Below are 15,443 nucleotides of genomic sequence, written 5' to 3' on the forward strand. Positions count from 1 at the left end.
ATTAATGGCTGGGCAACTCGGAAGTAGAGTACGTCTGCTGGTGGCAACAGAGGCGTACAGAGGTGTATTGAGAGGGACCCGAGACCCAGAGGATGTATTAGATTTGGTTGTTAGGAATAAATCCACTCGTGTGTGAAAATACCAGCTTCCTGATACCTTTCTATTGCAGAACGAGCGCGCATATTGTTGGATGAGTGGCAGTTGGGTAAGGTCACAAATTGGAGTCAGATTAGTAACTCGCGTTCAAGTTAAATTAGAAAGATAAATTCCAACACCAGTGAACTTTAACTCTGCCAAGTTCAATGGCAGAACAGTTCATTCTGTGAACTTTGTCACCAATTCTGTTCCTACATTTTATGGACAGAATTTCTATGTTCTGCCAAGGTGTTGAGGGGGTCCAGTTTGATGATGTCCCACTGGGGACAACCCAGTACGTGTTAGAGAGAGTATGTCTGCCGGCTGTGTTGAGAATGCCTTGAGATCCTCTTGGATGAACTGGAAGAAGTGGTTGAAAAGAGGGAAGTTCCCTGCTAAAGCTGCTGTGGCTCGTGTCATGTGCAGGTGCGTGTGGAATCTGAGGGTATAGCCAAATTCCTGTCATTAATAAATGCAACAGTATTGCAGTTAGTGATTTTGTGCTCATTGTTATTTCAGATCACCCGTTTTGTGTATGATGGCTCTGTGATGGTAATACAACTCTGGGGAAAAAACTGCAAAGGTATTTGTGTCACTGTCTTTTATGTGTAAGCTCTCTCGGTCCCCTCCTTCCCCCATGTGTAACTGCTCGCCAAGAAGGAAGGGAGAAAAAAACCTACTGCCGCTGAATTAACTTCAAACAGGTGACAAAAGAAATGTTGACTTTTTAAAACCCCCTTAAACCGTCAAACTGGAAATCGTATATTCAAATTAAATGTCATATACTTGAACCAATCAACAAATTCCCCAATATCAGTCGAGTTGGTTAGGATTTTGCTAGACTCCTTACCATGTTCCTGCTAATCTGCATGAGCTTCATTTTATCCACTACATTAGCATTATGCTGAGAGAACGACTGCAGCAGCATGATGATCTCGTTCAATAGAGCGCGGGCGTTATCTTCCTGCTCCACTTTCTCCAGAGCAAATTCCTCCCTGAAAAAACACACATTGACAACTTAAGTATTTCTCGGACTAAAAGTCGCTCCGGAGTATAAGTCGCACCAGCCATAAAATGCACAATAAAGTTAAAAAAAAAAAAAAAACATATATCGCATCGGAGTATAAGTCGCACTTTTGGGAGAAATTTATTTGTCAAAATCCAACACCAAGAACAGACATGAACCAGCAACAACAGGCTAAATGATACGGTATGCTAACGTGACATATACACAAACGAGGAGCTGAGAACGGGCCTGACGTAACATTCAGAGTTATTCAAATAACTATTACATAAATCACACGTTTATCAAACCGTCTGTGTCACTCCAATTCGTTAAATCCATCGATCGTCCTTTATGTAAACAATGCCGCGTATGCGCCGCATATGCTCACGTCGGACCCGTTGTAAGTTGCATTTCTAATTATTCCACAGACCCATATAACGATATATAAAGTAGATTTCAAATAACTATCATATTAAAACAATATTATCCAACTATCTGTGTCACTCCAAATGATTAAATCCATCGATCAAATTCCTTGTTCTTTAAGGCAACAACGCCGCGCGTGCGCTGCAGAAATCTAGTATATAACTACATTATAGCGTTAATAAAGTACCAGGAAAGAAGTGGGTTTGGTAAACGGCTCTTTATTTAACAAAACAAGAGTTGAACGAGCCAACAACTACTGAACTTCCAGCCACGGAGGTGAAAGAAAGCTCCGTTGAGTCTGACCGGGCGTGCGTAAAAGCCATGTCCGAGCCCCATCCACTGTCCCCGGACAGCCACCCGCCGGCCCCCGACTTCCATCCACGGTGGTGAAAGAGAGCTCCCGTCGAGAAGGACCGGGCGTGCATAAAACCCATAATAGTTTTTCAAAACTTCTGTGTCACTCCAAATCATTAAATCCTTCAAAGTCTTCGTCCTCCATGTCACTTACAAACAAAGCCGCTAATGATGCTGGTAGTCATTATCTTTGTCATCCCGTGATCGACTCCTTTGCCCTTTATGTAAACAAACCGCCGCGCGGCACAGGTGACGTCACTTGCAGTTCAAATGACAGTAATCCCTTGCTACATCGCGGTTCGTTTATCGCGGTTTCACTACATCGCAGATTTTTGAATTTTGAAAATTTGTGCAAAAAATCACATAAATTGCTTCTGAGTAGAAGTCGCCCCCCCCCACCCAAACTATGACAAAACCCGTGACTTATAGTCCAAAAATTACGGTATATATCAAATAACTATCATATAACAACAGTATTATCAAACCATCTGTCACTCCAAATCATTAAATCCATCAATCAAATATCTCATCCTTTATGTCAACAACGCCGCGCGTGGGCCGCACAGATCTAGTATATAACTAACTATATTGTAGCGTTAACAAAGTACCAGGAAAGACGTGGGTTTGGTAAACGTCTTTTAATTTAACAAAACAAGAGTTCAACAAGCCAACAACTACTGGACTGTAACGATAAAAACATATACAAGTTGCTACACGAAATCAAATATATCAAATAACTATATCAATAACAAGTTTTTTAAACCTTTGTTTCACTCCAAATCATTAAATCCTTCAAACGTGGGGCCCTTCGTCATCCCATGAACGAATCCTTTGTCCTTTATGTAAACAACTGCCGCGCCGCTGACGTCACTTGCAGTTCAAATTACAGTAATCCCTTGCTACATTGTGGATTTTTGAATTTTGAAAATTTTTGAAAAAATTCACATATAAGTCGCTCTGAGTATAAGTCGCCCCACCCAAACTATGAAAAAACCTGCGACTTATAGTCTAAAAAATATGGTAACTTAAGTATGACATGTTTCTATTATGTACAATAAGCATAGCGTACTGTGTGTGTGTGTGTGTGTGTGTGTGTGTGTGTGTGTGTGTGTGTGTGTGTGTGTGTGTGTGTGTGTGTGAGATGTCTGGGCCTTACCATCCTTGCTTCTCAATCCATTCAGACAAAAAGTGTCGCACTTCAATAGCAAATGTGGCGGAGGGGTAGAAGTCGTTGATAGTCTGGTCAGGCAGGTACTGTATTAGCTGACTGATGCGACTCCACTGAGCCATGGTCAAGATGAGCTGCATTGTACATGGAAGAAATCAAAACACAATCCGAATAGAAAGCGGTTGTTGACTCACAGAAAAGTTCGACATTACCAGCGGGCTGAAGGCCAGTGGCCACTGTGCTGCACTGGCTGGCAATCACTCACCTGCAATGCTGGTCCAATCGTGGTAGTCCAAATTATTGAGCAACTGCTCCAGACAATGGCCCGAAAGTGCATTTTTTGATTTTCAGGCTTAAATACTTTACTTTGATACATTTTCTATCACAAAAACTAGAGCTGTTTGAGACCACTTTTTCTCAATTCTTTGAGGAATTACCGATACCAATACCAAGTACTGTTACCGCTCATACTTTTGATACATAATATTTCCCCTTAAAAATAATGACAGATAACAAAAACTATTGTGGAAATTGTACTTGCATGAAATTAATGTGAATTTTCCATTCTTCTAATTGCAAATATAAAACAACCCCGCCAAAACACGACGTTTTGATGAAGAACATGTTTGAAGGGCAGTTCATTTTCGTTTTAGTGCCAGGTTTTCTCTTCTTAGACTTCAAAATAAAACTCCACTAAACACACAGTAAACAAGGCTTAGACGGGGAAAACCGATTTGACAATCCCGGCCACAAACAGTCGCACAGCACGTGTATCATCAAAATGCATATCCGCAAACATGGCTAAGTTGATCACATATATTGATTGTCTCATATATATATATATATATATATATATATATATATATATATATATATATATATATATATATATATATATATATGATATATATCAATATATGTGATCAACTTAAATTAGCCATGTTTGCGGATCACACCAGTATAAATTGTTCTGGATAAATGGTTCACCCATCAAAAATGTTAATGAAAATAATATGTTGGGCATCACAATTGATAAACTCTTGACATGGAAACCATGTTTGAAATACATACCTCCAAAACAACCCATCCATCCATTTTCTGAACCGCTTTGTCCCCACGGGGGTCGCGGGCGTGCTGGAGCCTATCCCAGCCGTCATTGGGCAGCAGACGGGGGAGACCCTGAACTGGTTGCCAGCCAATCGCAGGGCACACGGAGACAAACAACCATCCGCTCTCGCACTCACACCTAGGGGCAATTTGGATTGCTCAATTGGCCTACCAAGCATGTTTTTGGGATGTGGGAGGAAACTGGAGTGCCAAGAGAAAACCCATGCAGGCACAGGGAGAACATGTAAACTCCACACAGGGAGGGTCGGAGGTGGAGTCGAACCTGCACCCTCCTAACTGTGAGCCGGACGTGCTAACCAGTGCGCCACCTGTACAACATACTGTAAAATGAAATTGTAGTGAATGTTGATTATATACTTGCCGAAATAAATCAAATACCTATGAAACAGTCGTTAAAACCCTCGCAGCAGACGGCAGTGGAATCTATTCATTTTAAAAGATGACATGGATTTTTTTTCCAATCGACGTCACATCTACTCTTCGCTGATTGGTTTATTCCAACTCTTTGTTTACATTTGCCCCTTCTCAGAAATGCGCATCGATGCGAACTCCCCACCAGACCAATCACTGCAGCATTGGTCTGGTTTGCCAGCTAGGTGTGATATGCCTCGATTTACATCGGAGTCTACTCATCGTGACTACTTTTGGTGATACATATACAAGGTCCCGCAAAATGATCTGACACATTGGTAGGCTTAATAAAATGCAAATAAATTAAATACACATTTTTTTATTTTATTTTGGTAAAGTACATATAATGCCATTTTATTTTGCTTTTTTTCATTTTCAAATAATGTTATTTGGTTTTGTTTCAGTTGCTAACATGAATTCAGTATATGAGGTCCGTACTTCTTCGAAGATGTCACAGTGAACGTGAACTCTGATCGATATTGTAAGATGCTAGAGACTTTTTTCAGATCCAAATTGAATATGCTCCATGATATGGAAAATGTTTGGTTTCAAAAGGATGGGGCAACAGCCCACAGTTCTCGAAATGCGACAAGGATTTTGAGGGAAATGTTTCCTGGTCATTTAATCTCAATGCGTGGTGACATCGGTTGGCCCGCCCAATCACTTGATTTAAATCCTTGTGATTTTTTTCCTCTGGGGATACCTCAAGTCAAAGGTATACGTTAATCGCCCTTGATCAATTGAACAATTTAAAGATGCCATTTGTCAAAAAAATTGCTGCCATTCCCCATGAAATGATCGGCCGAGTTATGGACAACTTTCATGAATGCCTTCGACAGTGTGCGGACAATAACAGCTCTCATTTGACTGATTAAATTTTTAAAACCAAATGAGATAAAATGGCATTATGTGTACTTTTCCCCAAAAATATTTGTTTGTCTCTTTACTTTATTTGTGGGGTTTTTTTTTAACTCAAAAATGTGTCAGATCATTTTTCCGGACCATGTATGAAGTGAAGTAAACAAAAGCAAGATCTGTTAAACTATGGTATGAGTACATACCGTAATTTTCGGATTATAAATCGCTCCGGAGTACAAGTCGCACCAGAGTATAAATCGCACTTTTGGGGCAAATTTATTTGTCAAAATCCAACACCAAAAACAGACATGAACCAGCAACAACAGGCTAAACGATATGGTATGCTAACGTGACATATACTTATACGAGGAGCTGAGAACGGGCCTGACGTAACATTCAGAGTTATTCAAGTAAGTATTACATAAATAACACTTTTATCAAACCATCTGTGTCACTCCAATTCATTAAATCCATCGATCGTGCTTTATGTAAACAATGCCGCGTATAAGCCGCATATTCTCACGTCGGACCCGTTGTAAATTGCATTTCTAATTATTCCACAGACCCATATAACGATATATAAACTGCGGAAACTCAGGCGAGCAAGTGCTCCTCCTGCCATCAGGACCACATTCTACCGTGGCACCGTTGAGAGAGTCCTCTCCAGTTGTATCGCTGTGTGGGGTGGTGGCTGCTCTGAGTACAACATGAAGGCCCTGCAGCACATAGTGAACACTGCTAGTAAGATCATCGGGTCTCCACTCCCCTCCCTGAAGGACATTTACGCCTCCCTTCTCACCCGCAAGGCGACCGCGATTGTGTGTGATGTGAGTCACCCCTCTCACTCTTTGTTTGAACTTCTGCCCTCTGGGAAGAAGTACAGGTGCCTGCGCTCCTGCACCACCAGACTCAAAAACAGCTTCATACTCCAAGCTGTCAGGATCCTGAATTCCCTCCCCCCTCGGCTGCATAACGTCCTGTTCTTTTGAGCTATGGTCTGGCTGTCTGCTATTAGCACGCTTGCTCCATTTTGCTGCTCTTGTCTATTTATTTATTTATTGTTTATTTATTTGGGTTATTTGCTTATTACTTATTCATTGCTCTTGTCTGTTCATTTTTACTCTTTGTGCTATTTGATTGTAAGCGCTGTGTACTGTGTCTAGTCACCGTGGGACGGTGGGAAACGTAATTTCGATCTCTTTGTGGGCCTTAACGTGAAGAAATTGACAATAAAGCAGACTTTGACTTTGATAAAGTATATTTCAAATAACTATCATATTAAAACAATATTATCAAACCATCTGTGTCACTCCAAATCATTAAATCCATCGATCAAATTCCTCGTTCTTTATGTCAACAACGCCGTGTGTGCGCTGCAGAGATCTAGTATATAACTATATTGTAGCGTTAACAAAGTACCAGGAAAGACGAGGGTTTGGTAAACGGCTCTTTATTTAACAAAACAAGAGTTCAACGAGCCAACAACTACTGAACTTCCAGCCACGGAGGTGGAAGAGAGCTCCATAAATAGGACCGGGCATGCATAAAAGCCATGTCCGAGCCCCATCCATCGTCCCCGAACAGCCACCCGGCCGAGCGCCGGCCCCCGACTTCCATCCACGGAAGTGAAAGAGAGCTCCCGTTGAGAAGGACCGGGCGTGTGTAAAAGCCATAATAGTTTTTCAAACCTTCTGTCACTCCAAATCATTAAATCCTTCAAACTCTTCGTCCTACGTGTCACTTACAAAGTCGCTAATGATGCCGGTAGTACGTGGGGGCCTTCGTCATCTTCGTCATCCCGTGATCGAATCCTTTGCCTTTTTATGTAAACAACCGCCGCGAGGCACCGGTGACGTCACTTGCAGTTCAAATGACAGTAATCGCGGTTCGTTTATCGCAGTTTCACAACATCGCAGATTTTTTAATTTTGAAAATTTGTGGGAAAAAAATCACATATAAGTCGCTCCTGAGTATAATTCGCCCCCCCCACCCAAACCATGACAGAAAACGTGACTTATAGTCCAAAAATTACGGTAATTTAACTGTGTTTTTGAAGTGTGAGGAGCCATGAAGTGCTCTATGATGGTTTTCACTGCTAAGTAGATGGGAGGAAGCACATCAGTGAGCTATTAGGCACAGGAAATGACAGAATCCAACTCCCTGCCTCGTATGTGAGCTGTGGTTCCAATCCTTGTTTATTCGCATTAGCGTTGTAAAACAAAATAAAGTAGAACTGATCACCCTTCAAAGACAAAATATTGAAGAAATAATTAAATTAGTTTGTCAGCACGCTCCTGTACTCAGTTCCATCTAATAAGCCACTACGCTTTAAGCTACATGAAAATTAAGTATGCAGTTTGATAAGATTACTCTCTGTGTGTGTGTGTGTGTGTGTGTGTGTGTGTGTGTGTGTGTGTGTGTGTGTGTGTGTGTGTGTGGTGATGTCACAAGAAAGCCAAAGTAAAGTAACACAGTTGTGGAGCAAATTCTTTAGTTTGAGTTCACACTGTGTGGGTCAAGTGACACAATTGCCATACTTGTGCGCCGAGCAGTGTTGGAATAATCTCGGGGGAAGCCTTGGCCTGCCAGACCAGGAGGCCTTATCTTTATGAGTTTACGACTCTCCTTTAAACTAAATGCTTTCTATTTGGTTCAAGGAATGTCTTTTGATCCCCGTCAGCCTTATGTTTCCTTCCTGTCCTTATGTTACTTTTGTGTTTGTTTTGTAAGAAGTCTTCAATGACAATGAGCAGGTCTTCTTTGCTTGCGAGATGTTCTTTGTTTAGGGACTTCATTCCTTTTATTTAACTGTAGCTTTGATTCATAGATTGTAGATGATCAAAACTGGTTATATACAGTTTGAAGAAGTCACATTAAAGTTATCCCATATTTACTCAATGTTCGTTTAAGGAACTGTATACCAGTTACCTTACATTTACTTAATATGTGTTGAAATGTTTAAGTAGGGTTAGATATTATTATTATTATGTGTTGTGTTAGTTTACTAAGAAGATAAACTTAGCAAGGGTTTAGTTGCATTGTTCCACAGGTAAGCGACATTCAACGTGCTTCAAGTTATCTGATCACAGTCGAGGAGGAGTCGGCCACTCATGGAGAGGACAACTGGTTGGGGGAAGAAAGCAGACTCTGCAGTCCCAATGCGGGGGTCGAGGGCCGACGAGTGCTAGATCACACTACACTACATTCCTTAGCTAATCAACGTTGCTAGAGCCACTATCTCCCCTCCCTTTAGTGTAGCAACGCCTCTGTAACCAGGGCAACCAAGACATTAAAAAGAGGAGCACGTGGAGGAGGAACTCAGAACTGGTGGAGATTGTAACTGAGCTTCCTTTCTCTATCGTTCTCCTCGCGAGTAAACTCATCCTGGTTGTCTTCTCCTCTTCGTTCCAGCATGTGATTTAATGTCTGATGATATTCAGACCCAACAGCAGCATTAAGGGTTGGAATTTGGGGGTTAGATCACCAAATGATTCCCGAGCGCGGCACCGCTGCTGCTCACTGTTCCCCTCTCCCCCAAGGGATGGATCAAAATCACATGGGGATGGGTTAAATGAGAGGACAAATTTCACCACACTCAGATGTGTGCGTGACGATGATCATTGGGACTTTAACTTTTGGGGGACTTTGAAAGTGTCAGAATCATATTACAGTCTAAAGACAGAGCTAATAACCAAGGTCACCAGACAGCATCAGATCAGAATCAGGCCTCTTTCAAATGCGGATCGAAATGTGGTATCTTCCAATCCACACGCCGCAAAAACACCCAAACAGATATTACATTGCTGCCATAGTCATCTTGACATAATCTAAATCTACCAATTGCTGACATATACACAGTACAACCCTGCATTTTCCCAAAGAACACAAACATTTGTTTTTACAAACAACTCCAACAGAAAAAGCACAAGTTATTCAATAAGATTTAAATATGATACATTATGAAAAACAACAACAGTCAGGACCTGTCTCCCTAAAAGATAGAGGTAGGCTACCCTCATGTGCAGGCGCCCAGCCGGGGGGCAATAAGTATTCCCACACCTGCTCGACGCCTCTCACCGTGGGCAGAGTGGAAGAGAGTCCAGCCCCTCTCGAGAGGGCTTGTACCAGAGCCCAAACTATGTGTGGAGGCAAGTCCGACTATGTCTAGTCGGAACCTTTCTGCCTCACACACCAGCTCGGGCTTCTTTCCAGTCAGAGAGGTGGCATTCCATGTCCCTAGAGCCAGCCTCTGCAGCCAAGGATCGGATTGCCAAGGTCCCTGCCTTTGGCCGCTGACCAGCTCACTTTGCACCTGACCCTTTTGGCCCCTCCCACTGCTTTTCTGTTCGGGCTATGCCCGGCCGGGCCCCATGGGCAAAGGTCTGGGTACCAGGCGCTTGCCTTCGAGCCCCACCTTCCGGCCTGGCTCCAGAGGGCGGCCCTGGTGACCCGCGTCCGGGCGAGGGAAAACTGGGTCCATATATTTTATTCATCATAAGGGGTCTTCTGAGCCGTGCTTTGTCTGGCCCCTCACCTAGGACACTTTTGTCATGGATGACCCTACCAGGGGCATGAAGCCCCAGACAACATGGCTCCTAGGATCATAGGGGCACGGAAGTCCAACTATGTCTAGTCAGAACTTTTCTGCCTCAGGCTCGGGCTCCTTTCCAGCCAGAAAGGTGACATTCCATGTCCCTAGAGCCAGCCTCTGCAGCTGGGGATTGGACCGCCAAAGTCCCCACCATTGGCCGCCGCCCAACTCACTTTGCACCCGACCCCTTTGGCCACTCCTACAGGTGGTGAGCCCATGGAAAGGGGGACCCATGTTTTCTTTTCGGGCTATGCCAGGCCGGGCATTTGTGTCTATGCACCAAACGGCAGCTCAGAGTACCCACCGTTCTTGCAGTCCCTGGAGAAAGAGCTGGAGAGCGCTCCTTCTGGGGACTCCATCGTCCTACTGGGTGACTTCAATGCTCACGTGGGCAATGACAGTGAGACCTGGAAGGGCGTGATTGGGAGGAACGCCCCCCCCCCCACCATCTGAACCAGAGCGAGGTTCTATTATTGGACTTCTGTACTCGACATAGATTTTCTATAATGAACACCATGTTCAAATATAAGGGTGTCCATGTGTGCACTTGGCACCACGACACACCTCTTGAGCAACACCACCAGAGAACCTTGAGGAAAATACTCAGGATCAAATGGGAGGACAGACGCACAAACATCAGCATTCTGGAGGAAGCCAGGATACCGAGCATCACCACCTTAATAATGCAGCACCAACTCCGATGGACAGGACATCTCATCCGCATGGCTGACACCCGCCTCCCCAAACAGATGTTATACTCCCAGCTGGAGAGAGGTCCGCGAGCCCCGGGTGGGCAAAAGAAACGTTTCAATGACAACCTCAAGACCAATCTCAAGAAATTCCAAATAACATCTCAGGACTGGGAGTGCATCGCCTTGAACAGGAACCTCTGGAGGGCAGCGGTGCAAGAAGGTGCAGCACATCACGAAAAGGAACTCCGCCGTGTCGCAGAAACCAAACGACAACTCCGTAAGGAAAGACAAAAACAGGCTCCAGCACACCCACAACCCATCACCACTTTCTCCTGCCCATACTGCACAAAAATATGTGGATCCCGGATCGGGCTCTACGCCCACCTGCGGACCCACAAGTAGACAACCCTGAGAAGAAGACTGTCATACTCGTCTCGAGTGACCGCCGATGATGAGGACTTGGCACCACGACACCCTAGGCCGCGGTTTGATGATTGACTTTGGAGTCGTGTCATCGGGTTTGCGGCCGCATGTTTTGGACACTCTGGTGAAGAGAGGGGCGGAGGTGTCAACTGATCACCACCTGGTGGTGGGTTTGCTCCGATGGTGGGGGAAGATGCCGGTCCGACCTGGCAGACCCAAACGCTCTGTGAGGGTCTGCTGGGAACGTCTGGCAGAATCCCCTGTCAGGAAGAACTTCAACTCCACCTCCGGCAGAGCTTTTCCCACGTCCCGGGGGAGGCGGGGGACATTGAGTCCGAGTGGACCACGTTCCACGGTTCCATTGTTGAGGCAGCTGACCGTTGCTGTGGCCGTAAGGTCGTTGGTGCCTGTCGTGGCGGCAATCCCCGACCCCGCTGGTGGACATAGGCAGTAAGGGATGCCGTCAAGCTGAAGAAGGAGTCCTATCGGGCCGTTTTGGCCTGCGGGACCCCAGAGGCAGCTGACAGGTACCGGATGGCCAAGCGGAACGCGGCTTCGGAGGTTGCTGAGGCAAAAACCCGGGCATGGGAGGAGTTTGGCGAGGCCATGGAGAATGACTTCCGGACGGCTTCGAGGAAATTCTGGTCCACCATCCGGCGTCTCAGGAGGGGGAAGCAGTGCACAGTCAACATTGTTTACAGTGGAGATGGTGTGCTGCTGATCTCGATTCGGGACGTCGTGAGTCGGTGGGGAGAATACTTCGAAGAACTCCTCAATTCCACCGACACACCTTCCATTGAGGAAGCAGGGCCTGAAGATTCTGAGACTCTCCAATATCTGGGGTTGAAGTCACTGAGGTAGTTAAAAAACTCCTTGGTGGCAGGGACCCGGGGGTAGATGAGATCCGCCCGGAGTTCGTAAAGGCTCTGGATGTTGTGGAGCTGTCATGGGTGACACGCCTCTACAGCACTGCGTGGACATCGGGGACGGTGCCTCTGGATTCGAAGACTTGGGTAGTGGTTCCCCTCTTTAAGAAAGGGGACGGGAGGGTGTGTTCAGATTACAGGGGAATCACACTCCTCAGCCTCCTTGGTAAGGTCTACTCAGGGGTGCTGGAGAGGAGGGTCCGTCGGGAGGTCGAACCTCGGATTCAGGAGGGGTAGTGTGGGTTTCGTCCTGGCCGTGGAGCAGTGGACCAGCTCTACACCCTCTGCAGGATCCTCGAGGGTGCACGGGAGTTTGCCCAACCAGTCCACATGTGTTTTGTGGACTTGGAGAAGGCGTTCGACCGTGTACCTCGGGAGGTTCAGTGGAGGGTGCTTCGGGAGTACAGGGTGCTGAGCTAGCTGATAAGGGCAGTTTGTTTCAGTGTGTCACCTATGCCTGAGTTTATTCCGCATTTCCGGCAGTAACTTGGATTTGTTTCCAGTGAGGGTTGGACTCCGCCAAGGCTGCCCTTTGTCACTGATTCTGTTCATAATTTTTACGGACAGAATTTCTAGGCGCAGCTGAGGCGTTGAGGGGGTCCGGTTTGGGGACCTCAACATCGCGTCTCTGCTTTTTGCAGATGACGTGGTGCTGTTGGCTTCTTCAGGCCGTGATCTTCAGCTCTCACTGAAGCGGTTCGCAGCCGAGTGTGAAGCGGTCGGGATGAGGGTCAGCACCTCCAAATCCGAGTCCAAAAGAGTGGAATGCCCTCTTTGGATCAGGGATGAGATCCTGCCCCAAGTGGAGGAGTTCAAGTATCTTGGGGTCTTGTTCACGAGTGAGGGCAGGATGGAGCGTGAGATCGACAAGCAGATTGGTGCAGCGTCAGCAGTAATGCGGACTTTGTACCAGTCCGTCGTGATGAAGAGAGAGCTGAGCCAAAAGGCAAAGCTTCTCGATTTACCGGTCGATCTATGCTCCTACCCTTACCTATGGTCATGAGCTATGGGTCGTGACCGAAAGAACGAGATCCAGCATACAAGCGGCCAAAATGAGTTTCGTCCGCAGGGTGTCCGGGCTCTCTCTTAGGGATAAGGTGAGAAGCTCGGTCATCCGGGAGAGACTCGGAGTAGGCCTGCTGCTCCTCCATGTTGAGAGGAGCCAGATGAGGTTGCTCGGGCATCTCATAAGGATGCCTCCTGGACGCCTGGGAAGGTGCTCCGGGCATGTCCCACCGGTAGGAGACCCCGGGGACGACCCAGTACGCACTGGAGAGACTATGTCTCTCGGCTGGCCTGGGAACGCCTTGGGATCCCCCAGGATGAGCTAGATGAAGTGGCTGGGGAGAGGGAAGTATGGGAGTCCCTCCTAAAGCTGCTGCCCCTGCGACCCGACCCCGGATAAGTGGAGAATGGATGGATGGATGGATGGATGGATGGATGGATGGATGGATGGATGGATGGATGGATGGATGGATGGATGGATGGATGGATGGATGGACAATATGAAAACTAATTACTGACTGCAGCAAGGTTGCTCTAATTTCAATTAATGGTGGGACGAGCCAGCCTGGGTCAAATGAATGTTATATGATGTTTATGTGTTTATGTTTATATATATGTAATATTGCCCCATCCACATTGTTATTGCTTAGTATCATCCATCCATTTGTCCGTCCGTCTACTGAGTCTCATGAGCTTCGCTGATGCCTGGAATGCTGATTGTTTGAATTCCAGGTTTTGTTTGACGTTCTGAGGATATTTTTTTCCAAAACCATTTGGATCTAACACTTCGAGACACAGGTGTCAAACTCAATTTTCTTCACTTTTAAATACTACCAATATTGCTAGCAATCTTATTACCATGCATCTTCTTAAAATATTAGATTGTTTTTTTTTTTACTAGTGTCTAATTTCAAAGTTCATTATTCATCAGTTTGTTGCGTAGCCTATACTATATATAATGTAATGCGTTGACAGTCATAATGGCCCTCCGACGTAAACTATGACTACAATGGGGCCGGCGACAAAAAATTGTTTGACACTCCTGCTCTACACAATCAAGTACGCGGCATACCTTGACATGCACTAAATTGATTTTATATTATTTTCATCAGTCAAAGAGAGCTGACAGCAACGCAAAGGGGGTGATGCCCATGTATAGGGATGGGAGGGACGAACGAATGTTTTATCTTTATCTCTCGTCAAGACTTACATTTTTAGTGAATGTTAAACAATACCATGACACTGCTGCTCGTGCTCACGTAAAACAGAAACTGAAAGTACGCATGACAAGTATATAGTTAAAAGACAAAACCCAAATAAAGGTAAACGACAATATGTCGTCATATTTACCAAGATTTGAGGGCACCATTCATGCAACTACAGTCGAGCGACATTTTTGCTTACCGTTCTAAGTTCGTTTGAGAATTTTCAGTTTCTTTCGTCTCCTTGCAGGCTGCTGCGTGAAAAGCTACCCAACATGTCCGCTTTGTTTATTATTGAATTTCTTTGTCTTCATCCACGTTAAAAAGAGAATTAAGACGATCGTAGTTTCTTTCGACTTCGCTGTTGAAGCAACTCGCTTCCTGCAGACACCTTAACAGTCGCGTCACGTGCTCGTCGGCCAACGTTACTTCAAGTATTGTTGGACTCTGCACATTACGTGACGTCGCCCCAAAGAGGAGAGGTTCGAGTGTGTCAGGGTGGAATTGTCTGAGTGGACTATGTATTCTGCCACCGTGGGTGTACTGAGTCAACTTCCGAAGAAATAGAAAAAAGGGCGGTGCATTGATAAGGCGCGTACATTTCCAGGAAAGGCTTTCTTAACATAGATGTATCCAATTATTATTAAAAATAGAAAAACGAATCGTTATTTGATATTTGTTTGTAAACACAAAAACAGATTTTCTTGTTAGTTATGTGTGGAGAAGAGAAATGAAAAGTCTAACAGGTTGATTTACAATTTTTATTTGTAAAACGACAATGGGATATAACACACGGACGCACGCTCACACGAACACGCACATGCACACGCACACGCGCACAAACACACGCACACACACGCACACGCGCACCAAACAGACACACGCACACACACACGAGTGCGCTTCTGCGCGTGCGCAAAACGGGTGATATTTGTTTTGGATTCCCGGAGGTTGCCACTAAGAGCATCTCATACTGACAGGAAGATGGCGACAGCGCGGCGTCTTAAGACAACGCAGTGTTCTGTAATGATGCTCCATCAGCAATCAACATTCTAAAACTCTCAGCTTTGAGCAGGTATTTTGTCCCAGGTTTGAAGACTGCTTTCTCCAAATGCCAT

General features: G+C 45.3%; 1 protein-coding gene across 2 annotated transcripts in view; it reads right to left on the reverse strand.

The window, feature by feature from the left end:
- stat6 (signal transducer and activator of transcription 6, interleukin-4 induced) overlaps positions 1–14,867 on the reverse strand; it is a 76,660-nt gene extending 61,793 nt beyond the window's left edge. For both annotated transcript variants that reach the window (XM_085928828.1, XM_085928743.1), the window contains exons 1-3: positions 14,528–14,867; positions 3,078–3,223; positions 986–1,130 (exon numbers count right to left, since the gene is read on the reverse strand). In XM_085928828.1, coding sequence (XP_085784954.1) covers positions 986–1,130; positions 3,078–3,211 — 279 coding nt within the window. In that variant the 5' untranslated portion in view covers positions 3,212–3,223; positions 14,528–14,867. The remainder of the gene's footprint in view (positions 1–985; positions 1,131–3,077; positions 3,224–14,527) is intronic.
- Positions 14,868–15,443: the final 576 nt, after the last annotated feature.

The sequence above is a fragment of the Syngnathus leptorhynchus genome, chromosome 1 (genome assembly GCF_054491065.1).
Source record: "Syngnathus leptorhynchus isolate UIUO chromosome 1, UIUO_Slep, whole genome shotgun sequence".
Lineage (NCBI taxonomy): Eukaryota > Metazoa > Chordata > Actinopteri > Syngnathiformes > Syngnathidae > Syngnathus > Syngnathus leptorhynchus.